At 53.6% G+C, this 20,825-nt stretch overlaps 1 protein-coding gene across 1 annotated transcript in view; it reads left to right on the forward strand.

Moving 5' to 3' along the window:
• The window catches only part of XKR6 (XK related 6), a gene marked incomplete at its 3' end in the record, with an annotated part of 270,553 nt that overhangs the window by 242,627 nt on the left and 7,101 nt on the right, over window positions 1–20,825 (forward strand). The window contains exon 2 of the mRNA XM_079926345.1: window positions 6,107–6,303. Coding sequence (XP_079782471.1) covers window positions 6,107–6,303 — 197 coding nt within the window. The remainder of the gene's footprint in view (window positions 1–6,106; window positions 6,304–20,825) is intronic.

Consider the following 20,825-nt stretch of genomic DNA (forward strand, 5'->3'; position numbering starts at 1 on the left):
GGAACTTTAAACAGTTCCATGGTTTACAAAGTAAGGGGAGGATACAGACTTGGAAGGAGAATAGAGTGGACCGAAGGAAAGACAGGAGGAGAGCCCCTTTGGCGGGGGGGGCATCTATTTGCTCAGCCTGTCCTAGGGTCCTGCTCTGGGCCAGGCATTGTATAGATGAGGACACTGAGGCTCCCTGAGGGTAGGAGATGTTCCCCAAGGCAACACAGCCAGTGACAGACCTGGAAGAGAGCCCAGGTGTTGGGGGCAAACAGTGATTTTCCACTGTAGTGAAGGGAGCAAGTTGGACCAAGTTTAAAAGAGAAGGGACAACTGGTCTACCTCTGAGGGGGCGTGTGGGTAGGAGTTGAAAAGCACTGGCCCCAAAGCAGACTGCTGGGCTTGAAGCCCTCCTCAACCCCTTACTTAGCTGGGTAAACTGAAGCACATTTCTTAACCTCAGTGCTTCAGTTTACCATATGTTGAAGTGAGGGTAATAGTGCATCTACCCCATACATTTGTTGGAAGGATTAAATGAGCTAATAAGTACAAAATGCTCAGAACAGTGCCCGGTACATATATATGAGTGCCACATAAACAGGGGTATTATCTGTAAAGATGCTAGGCCATCCTTAAGGCTCTAAGAAGCCACAGAAGGATGGCGTTAACGAAAGGTAGGCAGAAGCTTAGAGGTCCTCCCGTCCGCCCTCTGTTTTGGATGAATCCAGCAGGCCCGGCCTCGGGGGTGACTCGCCCAAGGTCGTGCAGCCCTGCAGACCATAGGCCAGGCCCAGCTTTCCTGAGTCCTCACTCCATGGGGACACGCTGTACCCCTGCTTTTAGATCCGTGCGTTTCATGATTCTTAGGAGAGAATGGTGTGACAGGAGGCTACACAAAATCCAGGCGGAAGCAATTCAGGAGGAGGAGAGTTGCGTGTCTTCTCTCCCGCACTACCTTTCCCGGGGAAGGTGAGCTTTCTGGAACCTGCCAGGGAAGGGGAGAAGGTAAGGGAGCAGCAGCCCACCGTGTGTCGCCTGCAGATGCCGGGCTTTCCCATGGGGACTCGTCACACCTGGGCCTGCCCCCAGGCCTCGCCTGCTGCCCCCTGCACCCCAACGCTGCCATCGCGTCGGAAGGTGCAGGCCTTAGGGGGCCGCTGGCTGGGGATGAGATCAGTGCGCGGAGCAGCCTTCCTGCGTGGCTTAGGGTCTGGCGCCACCTTGTGGCCACGGGCCAAGGCTGTCTTTGCACAGGGGCCGAAGGCTTAGCAGGAGGCCGCTGGCTGGGCGGGCAGAGAGATCACCTAGACCCACTGTGGACTTTACAAGGTCTACTGGGAACCCAAGGACTTAAGGATAGAAGAGAGGGGTGCAGGAGCCAGAGGGGGTGGAATAGGCCGAAGGCCCTTGATAGGGAATTTTGAACTGGACTCTGATTTAGCTCCTCCTCCACGGTGGGTGACTGTGTGAGCTGGTGTCCCTGCGAGGCAGGATTTCCAGTTTGGGTCTTGGACTCGATCCCAGTGCACTCTGGGCTCCTAGCATCTGTTTGCTCATCGGTGGGGAGAGGCTCTGACTTTGCCCACTCCCACCCTCATCTACTCCCATATTTGGGGATGTTCTCACAGAGGAAATGCAAGCTTGGTTTCTCTGGCAGGTGTTACGGTTGAACCAGCATTTCTGGGCTTGTTGTCTTCCACTGCACTGGCCAAGATGGGCAGAGGGGCTTGTGGCTCGGGGAACATGGGGATGGCGGGGCGGATCGAGTTGCTCCCTCTGCCCTGGTAGGGCAGACCTAGGTGAACCTGAGTGTCGCTGTTACCGTGGCCTGGGACCTGGAAGCATAGGCTTGGCTCTGCTACATAATCATTCCTCCACCTTGAGCCACCTTCTGAGTCTAGGAGAGGTAGAGGCTGTGGTCCGAGTGCACCCCTGAGAGAATATAGATTTGTGGTCTGGCCCCTGTGGGAGTCTGTGGCCCACAGTACTGTGCGTTGCAGGTGCCGCATCTGGGCAGAGCTGAGGTTTGGAGCACAGAGACCACAGCTGACCTGGGAGACCCATGGCACCAAGGCTCTGCCGGCCACAGGGCGGTTTTGGGTGCTGGTGTGGAGCCTCTGGACCTGAAGCCCTGCTTCATCACCTTCACCTGTGCGCCTCGTCCCCCACTGCTCTGCCTCCCGGGCCATCATCCAATCTGACTAATCTGACCCTCCCCTCTGCCCTAGATTCAGAGTCGGACTTCCCAGCGCCTCCCAACTACTTGTGACCACAGGTCCTTAGGGCCAGCCTCCCACCCAGGCTCTTCCTACTGCCACCTCATCTAGTCGGTCTTCTCTTTCTGGCCCCAAATTCTGATGTAGCTTCCCTCTCCTTTGTCTCTTTCTCTTTCCATTCTCTCCTGCAGAGCTCTGTCTGTCTCTCTGTCTCTTCTCTCTGTGTGTCTGTCTCTGTCTCCCTCTCTGTCTCTCCATCTCTGTTTCTCTCTGTGTCTCTCTGTCCTTGTCTCCGACTTTGTCTCTTTCTTTCTCTCTGTTCCTCTGTCTTTCTGTTTCTGTCTCTCCCTATCTCTCTGTCTCTGTCTCTCTGTCTCTGTATCGCTCTATGTCTCTATGTGTGTCTCTCTGTCTCTGTGTGTCTCTCTGTCTCTGTCTCTGTGTCTCTCTGTCTCTGTCTCTCCATGTGTCTCTCTGTCTCTCTGTCTCTCTGTGTGTCTCTCTGTTTCTGTCTCTCTGTGTGCCTCTCTGTCTCTCTGTCTCTGTGTCTCTCTGTTTTTGTCTCTCTGTGTGTCTGTCTCTGTCTCTGTGCCTCCCTGTCTCTGTGTCTCTCTGTCTCTGTGTCTCTCTGTGTCTCTCTGTCTCTGTGTCTCCCTGTGTGTCTCTGTCTCTCTGTCTCTGTCTCTCTGTGTGTCTGTCTCTGTGTCTCTGTCTCTGTGTCTCTCTGTCTCTGTCTCTGTGTCTCTCTGTCTCTGTCTCTCTCTGTCTCTCTGTCTCTGTGTCTCTCTGTCTCTGTCTCTCTGTGTGCCTCTGTCTCTGTGTCTCTCCATCTCTGTGTCTCTCTGTGTCTCCATGTGTCTCTCTGTCTCTATCTCTCTGTGTGCCGCTCTGTCTCTCTGTTTCTGTCTCTCTGTGTGTCTCTCTGTCTCTGTCTCTGTGCCTCTCTGTCTCTGTGTCTCTCTGTCTCTCTGTCTCTGTGTCTCTCTGTCTGTGTCTCTGTCTCTCTGTTTCTGTCTGTCTCTCTGTGTGCCTCTGTCTCTGTGTCTCTCCGTCTCTGTGTCTCTCTGTGTCTCTCTGTCTCTGTCTCTCTGTGTGTCTCTCTGTCTCTGTCTCTCTGTGTGCCTCTCTGTCTCTGTGTCTCTCTGTATCTCTCTGTCTCTGTGTCTCCCTGTGTGTCTCTGTCTCTCTGTGTGTCTGTCTCTGTGTCTCTCTGTCTCTGTCTCTGTCTCTCTGTGTGTCTCTCTGTCTCTGTCTCTCTGTGTGCCTCTCTGTCTCTCTCTGTCCCTGTGTCTCTGTCTCTGTCTCTCAGTGACCCCATAGCTTTACGGGTCAGGTACAACAACCTCCCTGCCCCTTTCCTAGCCCCTCCCCTGGTCCTTTGATTTTGGGAACTTACAGATGGAGGCTCAGAGAGAGGCAATGACTTGTGGGAAGTGGCGCAGCCAATAAATGACAGAACATGGAACGGAACAGAATTCAGGGCCCTTTCACTTCAGAGCCTCAGTTTCCCCAGGTGTTAAATGATGACAACCAGACCTGCCCCACAGGGCACGGCGGGGCCTCCGGAAGATGCCTGGCCTGCAGTGCCTGGCGAGGCTGGAGCCCCGGCCTCTCCACGCTGGCCCCGACACCGTCCCCGCTGCAGTGCCTCCCTCCCCTTAGATTTCTGCAGGGTTGTTCTCCGCTCACTCCAGGGAGTGTATGTGCAGAAAATAAGGTGTCCGTCCCAGCCTCCCGTGTGGGTCTTTTCAGAGATCCAGTCCCTTAAAGGCTCTCAGGAATCTAGAGAAGCAGCCATCAGGTGTTCGTCAGGTGTCGGATGCGCTCGCCGTCACCAGCACGTGTGGTTCAGGTCACACCGATGGTTCAGGTGGGCTGCTTTGTGTCCCGATGCCCACTCTGGGGGCCCACTCGTTCCTCTGTGGGTCCAGTACACGCTTAGCGCACAGGAGGGAGGCCCACTGTTTTGGACCTGGAGAGGGCATCAATTACAGTTTTAAATTATTTTACAAATGTATGTTTTTGCGTCTTTGCCTCTAAAGCATGGGCTTCACTAACGTCGATGCAAGGTTCTTGGGCAACACCCACTTCTCCCTTTGCTCCCAGGGGGTGGGGGGTATAGAGCCCCTGCCTGTGAACCTCTCAGGAATCCGGTGTAAACGTGGGCATGAGCTGCCTTCGCCGTGTTGTGACAGTGCTGCCCTGCAGGAGTCTGAGCACTGGGGGCAGGAGTCTTCCTTCTGCATCCACAGCCAGGAGATGGCGTGAACACAAACAAACTCAGGTGTCCGTGAGAGACAGAGAAGACACGAGAAGGGGGCGCGGGGAGAGAGACCGGGCGGTGGGACAGGAGGGGCGGGCAGGACCCCATGAGCCGAGGGAGGGGCTCGGATTTTATTCTGAACGTGACGGGAAGCCACGGGCGTGTTGAAAGAAGGTGGTGACGTGATTGCATTTGTGATTTTCACAAAGCACCTTGGCTGCTGTGCAAAGAATGGGTTGTTCTGGGGCAAGAGTGGACCCTGGGAGACCAGTTAGGAGGCTTCTGCTTCGATCCAGGAGAGATGGTGGTGGCGGGGACCAGGCTGGCGGTGGTGATGGGGACAGAGAGAAGGGACCGTCCAGCAGCCCCAAGTAGGCCCCTGACGGTGCTTGAGGACAGTGGGGACTCTGTAGGGGGGTCGACCATGCTCTCAACCTCTGTGATTCCGGCTCGGCCGTTTAAAAGACACAATGATATACATTCCCAGGGGGCGGCCAGGGACGCAAGTGTGGGTCTGTCCTGTTGTCTGTGGCCTCAGTTTATATGCGTATTCTTGATCCTAACTAGGCCCGCAAAGTGTGCCTTCTGAACCCTGCTTTTGTCCCGGCGCTGCCGGCTCCTCTGGGCCTGGCCTGGCCCCAGAGACGGCTGGCTGGCTTGGACGCTACCTTCCATCCTCCCCTTGACTGTGGCTAGGAGACAAGCTTCCGAAGTTTAGGTGACAGTGAGGCAGGCCTGGGGGCTTTCTCACGTGGACCTGGATACGTGCCCAGCACGCGGATTATCTCCCTAATCTTCCCGCCAACCGTGTGATGCTGTGATTCTGCCGTGTGAAAGAAGAGTAACAAGGACACAGAGTTGGGTAATTAGTCCAAGGTCCCACAGTGAGCAGATGACAGAGTCGGGATTTGAACCCAGAGCCTGTGCCCTCTGCCTGCACCTGCTCCCTTTGCCCCTTGTCCCTCCTGGGTGGAGTGGGCTCAGTGGTTTGTGTGACTGAGTCTTGGGCTATACCTGGATAGAGGCTCCATTGCAGGCCGTCCCTAGTGTAGAGCGGGGCACGCACGAGCTTTGGTGTCCAGCAGCCTGGGGCCGCCTCCTGGTTGCTCCGCCATCGGGTCTGGAGCCTGGGCAAGTGAGTCCCGCCTGTCTGTCCTACGTGGGAACTACACCTGCCTGTCGCCTGGGACCCAGGCAACATGCAGTCGCCAGCCAGCCAATGATACTTAGTAGGAGCTTCATAAATGCTAATTCCCTTCCCTCCTCCTCCAGAGACGTGAAAACCCTGCAGGAAGGTTCCCCCTGGGACCCGGAACTTCGGCCAGCCCACCTGCTCCCTGAGCTCACCTGTGGTGCTTCCCTGGCAGGCCTGTGAGAGCACCTGGTCCCACTCTTCCATTTCTTATTTTACAGATGAGCAAAGTGAGGCCGGGGAGGGGACAACTTGCCTGGGACCCGTTCCCTGGCCTGCCCCCACCCCACCCCACCCCGAAGCCTCAGCACCCCGTCTGTGGTCCGGCAGAACCCCTGGAGCTGGTCCAAGCACCCGGAAAACCTCAGCGCCAAGGAGGGGATGCTAACCCTCCCACAGCTCCCACGCCGACCCACGCTCTCTGTGTTCTGTCCCGTCTCTCGGCAGGTATATCCGCACCATGTACCTGGGGATTCAGAGCCAGCGGCAGAAGGAACACCAGCGACGCTTCTACTGGGCTATGATGTACGAATATGCAGACGTTAACATGCTGCGCCTCCTGGAGACCTTCCTGGAAAGCGCCCCCCAACTGGTGCTACAGCTCTGCATAATGATCCAGAAGAGCCGCGCCGAGACGCTGCCCTGTGAGTCCCCTCCCCCTCCCCGGGGCTGGGGGCGTCGCCCTGACCCCGAGTCCTCACTCCCCCGCACAGGACTTCTGCGCCCCTGCGTGCGAGCCTGCCCCGCCGTCATGTGAGCAGAGGAGAGCCGGGTCTCCGTGTCCCTGGAGCAGCAGGGCGGAGGGCCCTAGTCTCCCAGTCCTGGGGGGGGAGAGGCCCCTTATCTTGGCGCTGGCCTGAGCCACGGTGTTTGCACACATGCGGGCTATGGGGAAGATGCCTTAGCCGAGAGGCATTAGCAGTGTTAGACGTTTGTAAGCTGTGGTGCTCCTGCTTTAGACCCATGTAGAAAAGGTAGAAGCCCCACTTATAAAACAGGCTCGAGTAGCTCTGTTCTAGGTAGATGCGGATGGGGGTCCAGAGCCCAGCATGCCCCGCCCACTGGCCGCACCTCCCCACTCCTGGCCATTGTGGCCCCAGATGGTCTCGGAGTGCCCAGGGCCCGGTCTGGACACTGGTCTCTACAGCAGCGGGAAGCCTCTGGCGGCCACCTGACTGCCCACCTGACTTTCCACATTGGCCTCCTCTGGTAAAGGTGGAGTCTCACCCCAGGTCGCCAATGTCAGGGCAGACCCCAGGTCAGACCAGCCTGCAAGTGTCATTGTCGTGTCAGAGCCCATTTCAGCAGGGCTGGAGCTCCAGCAGGGGAGAAGGTCTAGGGTGACGAGGGGCTGGAGATCACAGCACTTGGGGGGCCCTGGGGACGTTTTGCCTGGGGAGGACTTGAGCTATGTGAATTTCACCATTTGAAGGGATGTCAGGGAAGGATGATGCTCCAAAGGGTCTGGAGGGAGCTGCAGGGAGACCGTTATCGATTCTACATGTGGGAGACGTTTCAAACAGCAGGAGCCGTCCAGGGATGGAAAGACTCTCAGGAAGTAGAGAGCTTCCCGTCGTGAGGAATAATCAAGCAGGACTGTTGCTGCAGGGACTCAGCCCAGAGGTTCCTGACTCGAGAGGGCTCGAGCATGTGTGATCTGGAGTAGCAAGGCAGCTGGGGCAGAGGGTCTGTTCGCCATGCCCACCTCTCCCTGGCCAGTGGGGCCTGCTGGCCTCCTGGGTCCTCACCTCTGGGCCCACAGCTCCCCAGCTGCTCCAGCGGGCCCTGGGTCCCACCAAGTTCATGAATGAGCACCTGTAGGGGGGGCTTTCCAGCGGGATACCCCCTTGCCCCACGTGGCCCCAAGCTCTGGCCTTTCATTGAACCTCTATGCCTCTTTGGTATAACGGGGGAGATGACAACCGTACCTAATTTGGGGGAAATGCAATGATATTCGGCACGTAGAACACTTTGTTACCCAGCTCTGCAGGCATCTAAGGGGGTGTGTTTCGCCTTGCCAGGGAAGTGGCATGGGCACAATCCTGGGTGACCCCCCATCTTCCGCCCCGTGGGTCATGCTGCCCCAGCTGCCTTGCTGAGCCCACTCTTTCTGTGATCACTGCTCAGGTTAGAAATGCAGAGAGGCTGGATGTGAAGTCCGCAGAGAGGAAACTCGAGGGGCAGCCGATGTTGCTTCCTAGGGGTCCTTCTGACATGGGAGCCCAGGCGGCCCATGTCAGCAAAGGCTAAGGGACCGCTGGGCGAGCCTTTGTCAGCAGGAGCCTGGGAGTGACAAGAGCCAGGCTACTTTGGCCTGGGGAAGCACTCCCTGGCTCTTCTGCCCACATGCCTGTCTTTTCATGCCAGCGGCTCAGAGGTTGGGGGAGCACTTCCCCACGTGTTTGGTGAATGGAATAGTTATTTCTTGAAATAGACGTGCACAGTTAAATACATTTGGGGGCTGCTGGGCCTGACAGAGGTCAGTGGCAATCTTTGCTGTTGGGCTGTGAGTCCCCAGGATGAGGGTCTGCAGGGCTGGCTGGGGTGATGGGAAGGAAGGAAACCGGCCGTCACTGTCATGGAGCATAGACTGTAAGCTCTTGGCATGTTCCTTTTTCCTTTTTTAAAAAATATCAACCCTTTAATTAATTTATTTATTTGGGGGGCACATCGTGCGGGATGTGAGATCTTAGTTCCCCGACCAGGGATTGAACCCGTGCCCGCTGCAGTGGAAGCACAGAGTCTTAACCACTGGAGCCAGAGACGTCCCATGTTCCTCTTTCTTAACTTCTAGAATATCTGCTCATCACTGGACCCTTGTGTTATGGTGGTAGATGCCTTCCCTCTCTTTTCCCATAAAAAGCTGCATGAAATGTATGCCCTTTAAAGAAAACCATTTTAAATAGTAGAAATTGGAGGAGAGGAGACAAAGTCTGTGAACTTGGAAGGGACGTGTTGGCGACGTGGACTCTGTGAGTTCTTAGAGGACCGTGGCCTGGAAAGATGGGGTGACTCCGCCTGCTGCTGGACAGCTGTGTGACCTTCAGCAAGTGACCGAGCCTTTCTGTTCCTCAGTTTTCTCGTTTCTGAAATGGGGATAATATTGGTACCTACCACAGAGGGTTGTTCTGAGCATTTTTGACGTGATGAATGTCAAGGGCCTCGGGCCGCATCTGGTCATTTTGTGGTTGGTGATGGTCGAGCTCTTACTGCAGATACACTTTCTGAATTGGACCACGAGTTACTAGTGAGATCATGGCTAACTGGCCTTGTTTGGTGGGCTTTTGGTGACACCTGTCCACTCTATACCGTTAATGCTAGTAGATGGCTAGAAAGATCACTATTGCTGTAATAGGTGAGTTTTCCATGGATCTTGTCCAATGCCAACCTCTTCCACTTTTGCCAGCTATCCACCTTTTATTCCTCTTTTATCACTGGGTTAGCAGTACAGTATTTGGCCTGCAAGATGGATTTGTATCCAATTTACCCACAAAACCAGACTCAAGTCAAAAGATAATATTGGTTAGCCAAAAAGTTCGTTCGGGTTTTTCCGTTAACACCTTAAGGAATCTTACGTAAAAACCCAAACGAACTTTTTGGCTAACCCAATAGTAACAGTAATAATAAATCATGGAAATCTTATGCTAGAGTCATTTGGGTACTTCAGTGGGGTCTTACTTAAATTTGGTGTTTTGAAAGTTTAAAAAAAGATATAAAAGGGGCATGTTATCTGATATGCCACTTACACTAGTAGTGAGTCTTTTGTCTGCTGAAAGCTTCACGAGGCTTCTAGGCTGTGACAGAGTTTGGAAAGCAGTCCTGAATAGTGAGAAAAGCCCAACAGAGCTGCGTATAAATTCCACCTCCACCATTTATTGGCTTTACGACACGGGGCACGTTAATTTCCTAACTGGGCTTCTTCATCTGTAAAGTGGGCATAATAACTGCTTTTGGGTGGTGGTGAAGGTCTAACGAGCTGCACGTACCCCTCTACAGCACCTTGGCTGGCGTATTAGGGGCACTTGATACAGTCTGCCGTTCAACAAGATGCATTAAGTCAGGAGCCGTACTACGTGCTGAGGGTAACAGGGAACAGATGTGGTCCGGGCCCTCATGAATCTTCCATTCTCTCTTGGGAGACATAACAGAAACAGCTGGACAGCTAGCACGCTGTGGGAAGTGCCTTAAGCAAACAGTCAGGGTGCCAAGACCACAGTACACGGGGTGGGGTGTGGAGAGAGCTTATTTGAGCAGGAATGTCAGAGGAAGCCTCTGCAGAGAGTTGACATTTCAGCTGAGCATAAACACTGAGGAGCCAGCTATGGGAGAAGCAGATGCAGCCTTCCAGGCAGAGGGGACGGCATGCGTAGAGGCCCTGAGATAGGAAACGCCTGGCTTGCTCTAGAAAATGAAAGGACTCAGCACAGCTGGAGGTTGGCGGTGTGGGGAAGGAGAGTGATGTGCGGAGGATGGAGGGGAAGGCAGGGGCCTGGCAGCTTGGGTTTATACCAGGTGCCGCGGGGAGGGTTATGTAGGAAGTCTTTTAAAGAAGATGCCCTCTCCTGCTGTGCAGGGAGGAAAACAAGAGCTGAGCCAGGAACGCCGGTTAGGGGCAGCGGTGGAGGTCCAGGGTGAAACGATGGGGTTGGAGTGTTTGGGGGTGGAAGCCAAGTGCACGGGCTGGAGGGCCGCTCTGGAGCGGAAATCAACAAGACTTAGCAGGCCTGGTGCAGGCAGTGATAGAAGGAGGGCTGGGGGTTTCTAACAGGGTATGCTGTTAGAAATCCCCTCTACGGGGACTGGGTCAAGGGTTCGTAGCTCTGTCACCTTTCCTGGCTTTTTGGGTTTTCTGACCCTCCCACGTGAACATCGGCAGGGCTGGCGAGCGCCACTGGCGACACCCACACGGCACCTGAGCCTGCCTTTTGGGGTTGAGCTCACCGTGAGGAGTTATCCGCCTTACAGGGCTCTGATGACCACTCGCCCGTGGCCTCACAACCCCACTTGTCAGGCACCTGCTCTGCTGTAGGCAAGATGCTGTGTCAGGAATGGGTTTGCAAAGATACCTACCCTTCGGTAGGTGTTCTTAAACACCAAGCCCTTAAGCATTGGTTTTCTTTTAAACAAACGTTGAGCTCTGAGATACAAATAGGCCTCTTGTCTTTCCGTCCCTTTGGTGCTAACCTCCCTAATAGTTTCCTTCTTTCTTAACCTCACTTGTCAGCTCCGCTTACATCAGAAGCCCACCAGTGGCGTGTACCTTAGCTTCACATTTGCTCCTTTCTCCAGCAAGAGAGTGCTGCAGAGAGGCAGGTGTTCGTCCAGTTTCTCTGCTCCCGTCTGTACCTTTTTCTTCAGCTGCCACCCCAGGAGCTCTTCCTCCTTTCCCGAGTGAGGACGAAAGTCATCCCAATCAGCTCCCTCTCCGGGCTTCCTCTCCGGATCAGGTTTCCATTCTGCGTGAGGGCTAGGCTTCCAGGTTCCGGTTCTCAGGGGAGCGAAGGCCAGGGTCTGCTTCTCAGCTGTGGGCTTGGTTAAACGGCCCTCCCTGCCTTCCCCTCCCCACAGTGAAAGACGTCCATGTTTCTCCCCTTGGGAGAGTTCTTTTCTGTAATGTGAAAAGCGCTGTCGTGTCTCTCCAGTCCCGCTCATATGGACATTAGCTGTTACCCTCCAAATCTGGGACACAAAAGTTGGCTCCTTGATCATTTAGGATTTTGGTTACACTTAGGTGAAGCTGCCACCCAGAAAGTGAGGGTGGTCTGGTTGTGTGGCCCATGACCACAGATCTGTGTTCTATACCAGACCTGGGAATTTCCTACTCAACTTTCCTCATTACCAAGGAGTAAACTTTGTTATTGAAACAACCATTTCACTGCATCAAACACCATCAGATAATGAATCACCTTGAGCAGAGTTATGGGGGGTTTCGGTGCCCCCGATCCCCTATTGTGTGAGCCACCGCCTGACTTAATCCTGGTGGAGTAGCCCCCTTCTCCCTGACTCCCCCTGGCCCTCACCCCCGCCCCGTGCTGAGCTGGAGCCGCTAGCTCTGAGAGATGCTCTGGGGTTGCAGACCAGGTTGGTACCACGATCTTCCAGCCTCGGATCTCAGCTCCAGGCTGCTCGTGCCATTTCTCGGTCTTAGCCTCCAGGATAGATAAAGGAGAAGATGTGCGCTTCCCTGTTCATGCCCTTCCCCTGGCTGTCTTGCATCTTCACCTGTAACTGCAGTGAAGAGGGACACGCCTTCCTTCTCCCCTCAGAACACAGACTCGGCCTCTCTCGTTTCCCCGGGGTACGCACTCTCCCCAGCTCTGTTTCTGTCTCCTTCTGAGAAGCTGCCCCTCCTTCTTGCCCATCAGATACCCGCTTGGCGTCTACACACAGGGTGCCCTGAAAAGCCAACTCCAGCTCCCAGTTCTGCTTCAGCTCCCAGTGGCTTCTTGTCAGACAGAACATTAAAACCTCACACTTCTAAACAAAGTTTGCAAGGATATTAAACAGAGACATCACTTTTGGTGCATCAAAAAGAGAGGAGAGTTCTTTTTTTTAAACTGCGATAAGAACACATGTAAGATCTACGCTCTTAACAAATTTTAAGTGTAAAAGAAAAGGCAGTATGTACGTATGAGGGAGCGTTCTTAAAGCAGCAGAAAGCGTTTGAGAAAGGCAGGCTAAATCAGTTTCACTACAGTTAACACAGATGAAATAACCATTGGCCACCTGAAAATGTTTGTGCATGAAACGTTGGGACAAAGCCAGTGGGGCTTCTTGGGGGAGGCGCCGAGTGCTGCCAGTTCAGAAGCCTGAGCCATAACTGTAACGGGGCCACTTAGTCAGTAACTGTTTATTAAGCACCTCCTATGCACCAAGCATGGTTCTAGGCACTGGGGACAGATACGAGCAATAAACAAAACAGACAGAAAGCCCTGCTCTCGTGGAGCTTGCATTTCTTGTAGGGAGAGACAGACAATGAACAAAACAGCTATTAGAAAATGGTAGGTACTCAGCAGAGCTCTAAAGCTGGGAAGAGAGAGGGGCGGGGGAGCAGAGCCGTGTCAGCCTTCAACAGTGTTGCAGGAAGGTCTCCCAGTCTTCAATGGGGTGGCAGGAAGGGGACCTCTGAGCAAAGATATGAAGGAGGGAGGGAGCCAGCCCACAGATCTCTGGAGGTGAGTGTACCAGAGGAGGGGACAGCCAAGGGCAAGGCCTTGGGCTAAGAAAGTGACTCCAGTGTTTGGGGAGCAGCCAGGAGGCTGGGAAGGTGGGTGTGTCGTGCCTGGGCTCAGCCCTGCCCCGGGGGTCCTGACAGCAGAGCATCTCTTCCTCTTCTGCTTTGTTAAAAAATCTGAAACTGCTTTATTGAGATACACTTTACATACCGTAAAATTCACCCACTTGAAGTGTACGATTCAATGGCTGTTAGTGTATCCGCGGAGTTGTCACCATCACCACGACCAATCTCAGAACAGTTTCACTGCCCCACAGAGACACGTCACCCTTCTTAGATTTGCTCTCCTGTCTCCCACCCCGCAACTTTCCTGCATAGGGAGGCGGGCAGCTGAAGGAGCCCTGGGTCCTGAGTCCACTGTGCTAGAACGTGGCAAGGGATGCTGGGAAAATCTCTCCCATCTCATCTCTGAGCCTGAGTAATATGAGTAAGGGCAGGAGGGACTCCTGAAGTCCTTTCAGTCTGGCAGGCTGTGACTGTAAGGAAGAGAAAAGTGGGGGAATCTGAGCAAGAATCGGACAGGAGCAATGTTTAATTATTAGGCTAGACATTCACATTAGAGGCAATCGCAAACTCAAGGTCTCGTGGGAACTCCCAGCTCCAGGAAAGACGGCAATTAAGTGATCTTCAAAAGATCTTTTCTATTTCTTAAGATTTCCAAGGAAAGAAGGCCTACAGATTTCATGAATGATGTCTTCCTGTGTCACACATCTCTCACTCCTGGGGAGTGGGTGGAATGGAAGAGACCCTGAGAAGGAAATGGGGGAGTCCCTGGAAGCTGTTCTCCTTCCTGTCTGAGCCTCACCTTCTTCATCTGTAAAAATAAAAAAGGGATCCTTTCCATTCTAGACACAATTGGAGGTGTTAGGTGGGTCAGGACAACAAGAGGAGTCCTAGGGGTGAGGCAGTCACTCCCTGGCCAACCTGGAGTGACGTTTGGGTCTGACGCTGACCAGCGGAGAGCTGAGTCCTCTCTCAATTCCAGGCCCTCTTATGTGTTCAGACCCCACGTGCCCCAGGCTGCCAGACCCTGGGGTTCAGGAGCCTGCCCGCTGTAGTACCTGCCCACCTGTGACTGCGTGGAGCTCATCCCCATCTCCTGCTGTTCTTGGGGACCCCATCATTCCCTTCACCCCCCCACCCTGCCCCAGTAATAACCAAGTACCTTGAGGCCTTCTCTGCTTGTCCCTCCGGTAGTCTCCTGAGACTGTCGCCTAGAAGAAAAGGTGCTGCCTCCTGTTTTGAGTGGTAACAGGTGTGGACCTGGCTTCACACTCTGATTTGCACTTAGAAGCTGCATCAGTCCCATAAGGCCCTTAACCTCTTTGAGCCTCGGGGTTCTCGTTTGTAAACCATGCATCGTAACTCCTGCCTCAGAGGGGTTTTGTCAGGAGCAAGTGAAATACATTTGTCTGTGTCACAAAGGGGGCCCCCTGGCAATCACCCATCCGAGGCCCGCTTTGCTGCCCTGCTCAGCGAGGCTCTGGCTGGGCGACGTCACCTGCTTGGCAGCTCTGCTTCCTTCGCCAGGCTGCTCGCCTGAGCTGCCGTGGAGCTCAACAGCGGTCGGAGAGCCCTCCGCAGCCTCCCGACACAGTCCCTTCCAGGGCTCCAGGGGCCGTTCCTCCTGTAACCAGGCCAGGACCGTGGAGAGTGCTGGCTCTAGCCCAGCACAGTGCCGAGGGTGCAGCAGCAGCAGCGAGGTCAGCCTGCGATGGCCAGTCTCGCGCCTCTGTCCCCCCCATTTCTCCCGCTTCTCCCTCCTCCCCACCCTTCAGTCCCTGGTGCAGAAGTGGGCGGTGCCCCTGCCCTTGGCCCAAGCCCTTCTCCTCCCAGGATTTCTCTTGCGGTGGTCAGATCGTGCGGTGACCTGTCAGGGACACGCAGAGCTGGTTGGCTGGAGGAGCAGTTCACGGGGGAGGAGGCGGGATGTGACAGGAGAAAAGGTGGGAACTACAGCTGTGGGCGCCGGCTTCTAGCCACCCCCCTTGCCTGTTAATTTGGCTGGGATCTCTGACACATCACTTAACCTCTCTGAGCCTCGGTTTCTCCTTTTTAAGTTGGGAATAATCGTACCTGCTGTAATCTACTCAGAGGGGATGGGTGGGGACCCTGTGAGATTAGAGGGGAAGCCACCTGGGGACTAGGGGTAAGAGTTACACATGCGGTTACTTTGTGTCTCGGGTGAGGGAATGACTTTGGGGTTTAGATTAAATTACATCATTGTAGCTTAGAATCCCAGCAGGACCCTCATCTCCCCCCACTTACAAACCTGGAATCCCAGGGCCCTGCAAGGGGAGATTGAGCTGGAGATGCTCTTGCCCCCGGCTGCAGGCCTACTTCTCTCTTGGGAGGGCATGATTGCATGAGAAAATCAGTTAGGTTAGGCCTTTGTCAAAATAGTATAGGTATGGGCTTCCCTGGCGGCGCAGTGGCTGAGAGTCCGCCTGCCGATGCAGGAGATGCGGGTTCGTGCCCCGGTCTGGGAAGATCCCACATGCCGCGGAGCGGCTGGGCCCGTGAGCCATGGCCGCTGAGCCTGAGCGTCCGGAGCCTGTGCTCCACAACAGGAGAGGCTGCAACAGTGAGAGGCCCACGTACCACACACAAAAAAAATGTTATAGGTAAGTCTGACGGTCAACGATAATACATCACACAGGCTCCCTGAAACACATCTGCACTGAGCACGCCTGGCCCTGTGCTAGCCTCTGGGGGAACAGAGGTGAGCCAGGCAGGCGGGTCTCTGCCCTTCGGGGGCCTACATCTTAGTGGAGACAGGCAATAACGAGTAACACATGAATAATACCATTTCAAATATAATTGAGTCTATATACGTGTGTACGGGGGAATAGGACATGTAGGCACACCTTTATTGCCATAGGATACTGTATATGTACACCCTATATATTCACCACGTATGTACATTGTACTATACACATTCTCTGTCTCTGTCTCTCTCTCTCTATATATACACCATATATAGATATATAAATATATAGTATAGTATGTGAGTACATCAAAGATGTACATATATCAAATATACATTGAATATTCCAAATCCATGTTTTTACGCATGGGTCACGAACAATAAACTAAGGCCCAGTCTGCTTGTACCAAAGCCCATGCTTTCCAGGGCATCGCACGGCCTCTATTAAAATGCAGTCCGTCTGGGAGCATCAGGGCATTGAGACTGGTTGGCTGTTTGCTCCTCAGTGAGGGTGGATTTGCTGGAACTTTCCAGGGATAGCAGACGGATTTCTTCACAGTGTGCTTCAGGCCCACCAGGATCCAGGCGTCTGCGAGGCTTGTGCCAGACCAGCTGAGTGGCTGACATTTGTTCTAGACTCTCTAAAGTTTGCCTTTACCTAGTTGGCTGTGAAGATGGTATTTCAATAGCTCTGACAGCATCTTAGAAAGAAGAGGCAACCGAATCAGAGGGCTGGATTTAGCTTTCCTCCTGCCCGGTCCTTTAAATACCAGTGTTTGACCTTGAAGCTCCTTGAGAGGGGGGGCTGTTGCCTTCCCCCATGTTCCCAGAGTGACCGTCAGCTCGTGGTCAGCCGCTCAGAAGAGACTCCTTGTCTAGGCATCCGATCGCAGAGATGCTGTTCTCATGACCTCTCCCAAGGTCACTGGTCTGCGCCCCAGGGGCCTCTTTCAGGATATTGAGCAGTTCTCAGGAGGAACTCTAGAAAGCCTGAATCTCCAGCTGCTTGACACATGCAGGTTCACAGTTTGTTTGTAACTTGAGAACATTGAGGAAATAGGAATAGGAACCCCGTCACAGGGTTTCTCATTCTCAGCACTAGTATATCTGGGGCCAAATCATTCTTTGCTTGTGTATTGGGGAGCTGTCCTGTGCTCTGCAGAATATTTAGCAATATCCCTGGTTCCTACCCACTAGATGCCCACAGCGCCCTCACCCCGAGCTGTGACAACCAAGAAAGTCTGCCAGATGTCCTGGGGGTGGGGGGCGATGGGGGAACGTAACATTCCCATTGAGGACCTTTGCCCTGCTATTAAATGGGTGACTGTGGGTGGTGTCAGCTGAACATGGCCCCTCAGGATGTCTACTTCCTAATCCCCTGAGCCTATACGTGGCACTTTATGCAAAAGGGACTATGCAGGTGTGATTGACTTAAGGATTTTGAGATGGGAGCTTATTCTGGGTTATCCAGTTGTATCTGATATAATCAGAGGGGTCCTTATAAGAAGGAGACAGAGGATCAGAGGGACAGAAGGCGATGTGACAAATGGAAGAGTTGAAGATGCTACCCTGCTGGCTTTGAAGAGGAGGGGAGGGGCTGTGAGCCAGGGGATGCAGGGAATGCAGCTGTGGGTGCTGCAAAAGGCAGGGAAGCAGATTTTCTCCTGGAGCCTCTACAGAGTGAGCCCAAACCTCTGACACCTCGGATTGGGACCAATGAACCCCATTTCAGACTCTGACTTCCGAACTGTCAGCTAATAAATCTGTGCTGTTTCAAGCCACTAAGTTGGCGATAATTCGTTACAGCAGCCATAGGACACTGATATAGCGGGGAAGGTGACACTTGACAGCAGGGTGGCAGAATCTATCCTGGTTCCAGAGCACACACTCAGAACCACGGTGCTCTCCTGCCTCTGTGAGTGCGTTAATATCACCAGGTCCTGACCACGGGCCTGGGAGCAGGGCCCAGACACAGCGGTCTTGGGCACCATGAGTGGGGGCTTGGATTTGAGCCCATGGGACAAGGGAATTCCTGGAGGCTTTTTAGCCTTGTAACCCCAGGCCATGGGGGACTTTGGAGCTGGAGATACTGGGTTTGAAGCTCCCTCTCCAACAGTTTGCTAATGTTGTAACTGTTTAAAAGACAGGTTTTGTTGTTATTTAGGCGTCTCAAGGGCAACAGATCAGGAGACAACTGCCATTGAAAAGATCGCTTGTTACTCAGAGATCCCAAGGGGACAGGGCATGCCACACCATGGGGTGGGGGGCCACCTGGGGAAGCACCAGTGTCCATCAGCAGGCAGAGGGAGTGAGGGGAAAATGTGGGCAAGAGCCTTTATTGTGGTTTCCCAGGGAAGGAATGAGTGAGGCAGGGGAAGCAGGCTTAGCATAGGCTAGTCTGAATAATTTCAGGAGGCTCTGGGGCACAGCGCTGTCCCTAGTTGTCTGGTACCTGGCCCTGGGGTGATTAGGACAGGGGGATAGTGGCCCAGAGTGTCAGAGCCCAACAGAGGAGGTGTGCGTTCCGGACTGGTTGGTTTGCGTATGAAAAGCACTTGTGGTTTGCTATTTTGAGGAATTTGCTAAACCTGGGAGGGGCGGTCCCTCCAGGATCCACAAGACCCCACAAGGCAAACCATCAGAATAAAAGGACATGCTTCGTGCAGTAACTAGACAGATCCTTTTACCTCTCTGCGCCTTGGTCTCCTCTCCTATAAAGTGGGACACCAGTAGACACTTCAGGGGATTATTGTCAGGATGAAACGAAATAACTTAGGCGAAGTATCTGGCATAATGCCTGATGCATTGGGAACATTCACTGAATGTTATTCCTCTTCATCTCCGTCTTCTACCCTCAAGGTTTTCTTCTAAAGGACACAGGCATAAATGAAGGCTCCCGGGGAATTCCCCTTTCCCCGGGGGAAAATGGCGTGAGGGGAGATGGCTGGTGGGTCACAGACCCCTTTCCCTATGGGCCCCTTTGAGAATCAGAGGACAGCTGTGGACGGTCTCGTGAGAAAAATACCCCCACGGTTTTGCACATAGTTTCAGAAGGACCTGACCAATTGCTGCACTGCCCTTGGGGGCTCACATGCATCACGGTACCTACGAACTTAAGGAAAAGGGGAATGAGTAAGAGAGAAAGTGTATGGAGGTGGTGGGAGATGCTAAGGTGGGAAATGAAGCCTGGAAGGTGGGGGAGGCATTGGGGGGTTGCAGTTTTCAGTGTGCTGGCCAGCGGTGGCCTGGCTGAGAGGCTGAGCTCTGGTAAAGGCCTTAGTGAGGTGACACTTGGGGACATGGGGAAGGGCCCCCAAGGTGGAGGACAGAGCCAGCGCACATGCCCTGAGGCGGGACTGTGCCTGGATCACGTGGGACAGAGGGGGAGCGAGGGGCTGGCGTGAGGCGACCCTGGAGCAGGAAGGGGCCGTCTCATGTAGGGCCCAGGATGAAGGTCTGGTGCCCTGAGAGGGACTTCGGTTTGAGGCCATCGGAGAAGGCAGGTGGTGAAGGGCGTGGGTGGGGACTCCATGGTATACACTTGTAACTCCAGGCAGTGTCGCGAGGGGCCCTACAGGCCGTATAAGGACCACGGCATTAACCCTGAGCGAAGCGGTGTGTCAGCAGGAGAGGCTGGCCGTGCCGGGTTTAGAGGCCAGAACCATTGCCCTGGCTTGAAACAACTTCGGTTCATTTCTTGCTGTTGCGCGTCTATCACAGGTCACTGCGGCGGGGGTGAGGGAGCATGCCCTTCCTCCTGGATGTGACACACACATGCTTCTGCTCATGTGCCAGTGGCTGGGACAGGTCACGGGCACAGCTGAGTTCAGCAGGGCGGGAAGGCATAGCCTCCCTGGGAAAAGGTTGAAAGTCAGGCACCGTTGACAGGCCGCCATGCCTGGGAGGCCACGAGGAGAGACGTACGTCAGCTTAGTCACTTTGGTGGAATTGCGAGTGGCCTGTCGGGACGAGGGCGGATGCAGGGAAACCCACTAGGAGGTCCTCCCAACAATCTGGGCAAGAGAGATGAAAAAGAGGCGTCACCACCTCTGCACTTACTGGCAGGCTCAGGGAGGGGCCTCCAGGGGGGGTCCTCGGCTTGGCAGGCCTACAGATTGGCCACCGGTGCTCTCAGAGATGATCAGAGGGGCTCGATTACCAAATTGATAAGAAATTGATGTATAAACCTGAATGCTAATTCCTTCACTTATGAATGGGGATGGGAAGACATGCCCTTCCAGTGATTCAAAAGAGAATCTGAGTTTTGCAGTTAGGTAGCCTGTGTTCAAATCCCGGTTCTGTGATTTCTTAACTACTTGATCTGGAAAAGCGGCTTAGACCGTGAGCCTTCATTTCTGCATCTTAAAATCAGCCTCAGATACGTTTATAGGGAAGAATGATCTGGTTAATGGGTGTCACGGCATAGAGTCTGGGCCAAGGTAGCTGTTCAGTAGAGGGGCTTTTATTGTTATGGAAACTTATTAGAGATTAGCAGGTGACATAATGAGCCTGAATTCAGAGTCAATGAAGAGATTTGTCACAGAAACCACGGTAAGACATGCTCTGTAACGGAGACTACTGCTGTGGTGGCCTGATTTGAATTCTGTCCCCCGTGGACCATCTCCCTGACGTTAAGGAGCATGTGAAGGTATAATTCCTCACATGTCAGCTCTCCTGAATTATTCCAGTCCTCCCTTCCTTCCTATGTTTACACCATGCCACCCTGACTGGCCTTGGGTTTTTTCAGGTTGCCTCAGCCACTGGTGTGTCTGTCCTGAGGGTTACATCCACAGGGATGGATGCCATCTTTTATTATGACCCTTCCTAAAGGTCAGTCTGGAAATGTCAGGAGTGTCTTAAGGTGACCCCATGTGGTAACCTCACGTGGGGATCACACTCTCTCCAAATGGGACTAAAATGAATATGTCAGTGCTTGCAAAAGTCTACAGCTCAAAGAAAACTGTTAGACCTTAAATTATTTACTGTGGATGTATTTTCAGTGTAAGTTGAAAAAAGAGATTGATTTCTTTGTTGCTGCCACATCAGACTCACAGAATATAATTCTGACTGATCGCCAGGCAGTGCGTCTGATTTGCTTAGAAGTGTGGAGTAGGAATGTGGAGGAGAACATTATGAGGCTCCTCTAATCGGCAACAATGTTCAGCAAGTTTAAGGGGTGTGCTGGTAAATGCTTAACAACCAGTTCTTAGCAGGGTTGGAAGGAA

Source organism: Stenella coeruleoalba (assembly GCF_951394435.1).
Source record: "Stenella coeruleoalba genome assembly, chromosome: 7".
NCBI lineage: Eukaryota > Metazoa > Chordata > Mammalia > Artiodactyla > Delphinidae > Stenella > Stenella coeruleoalba.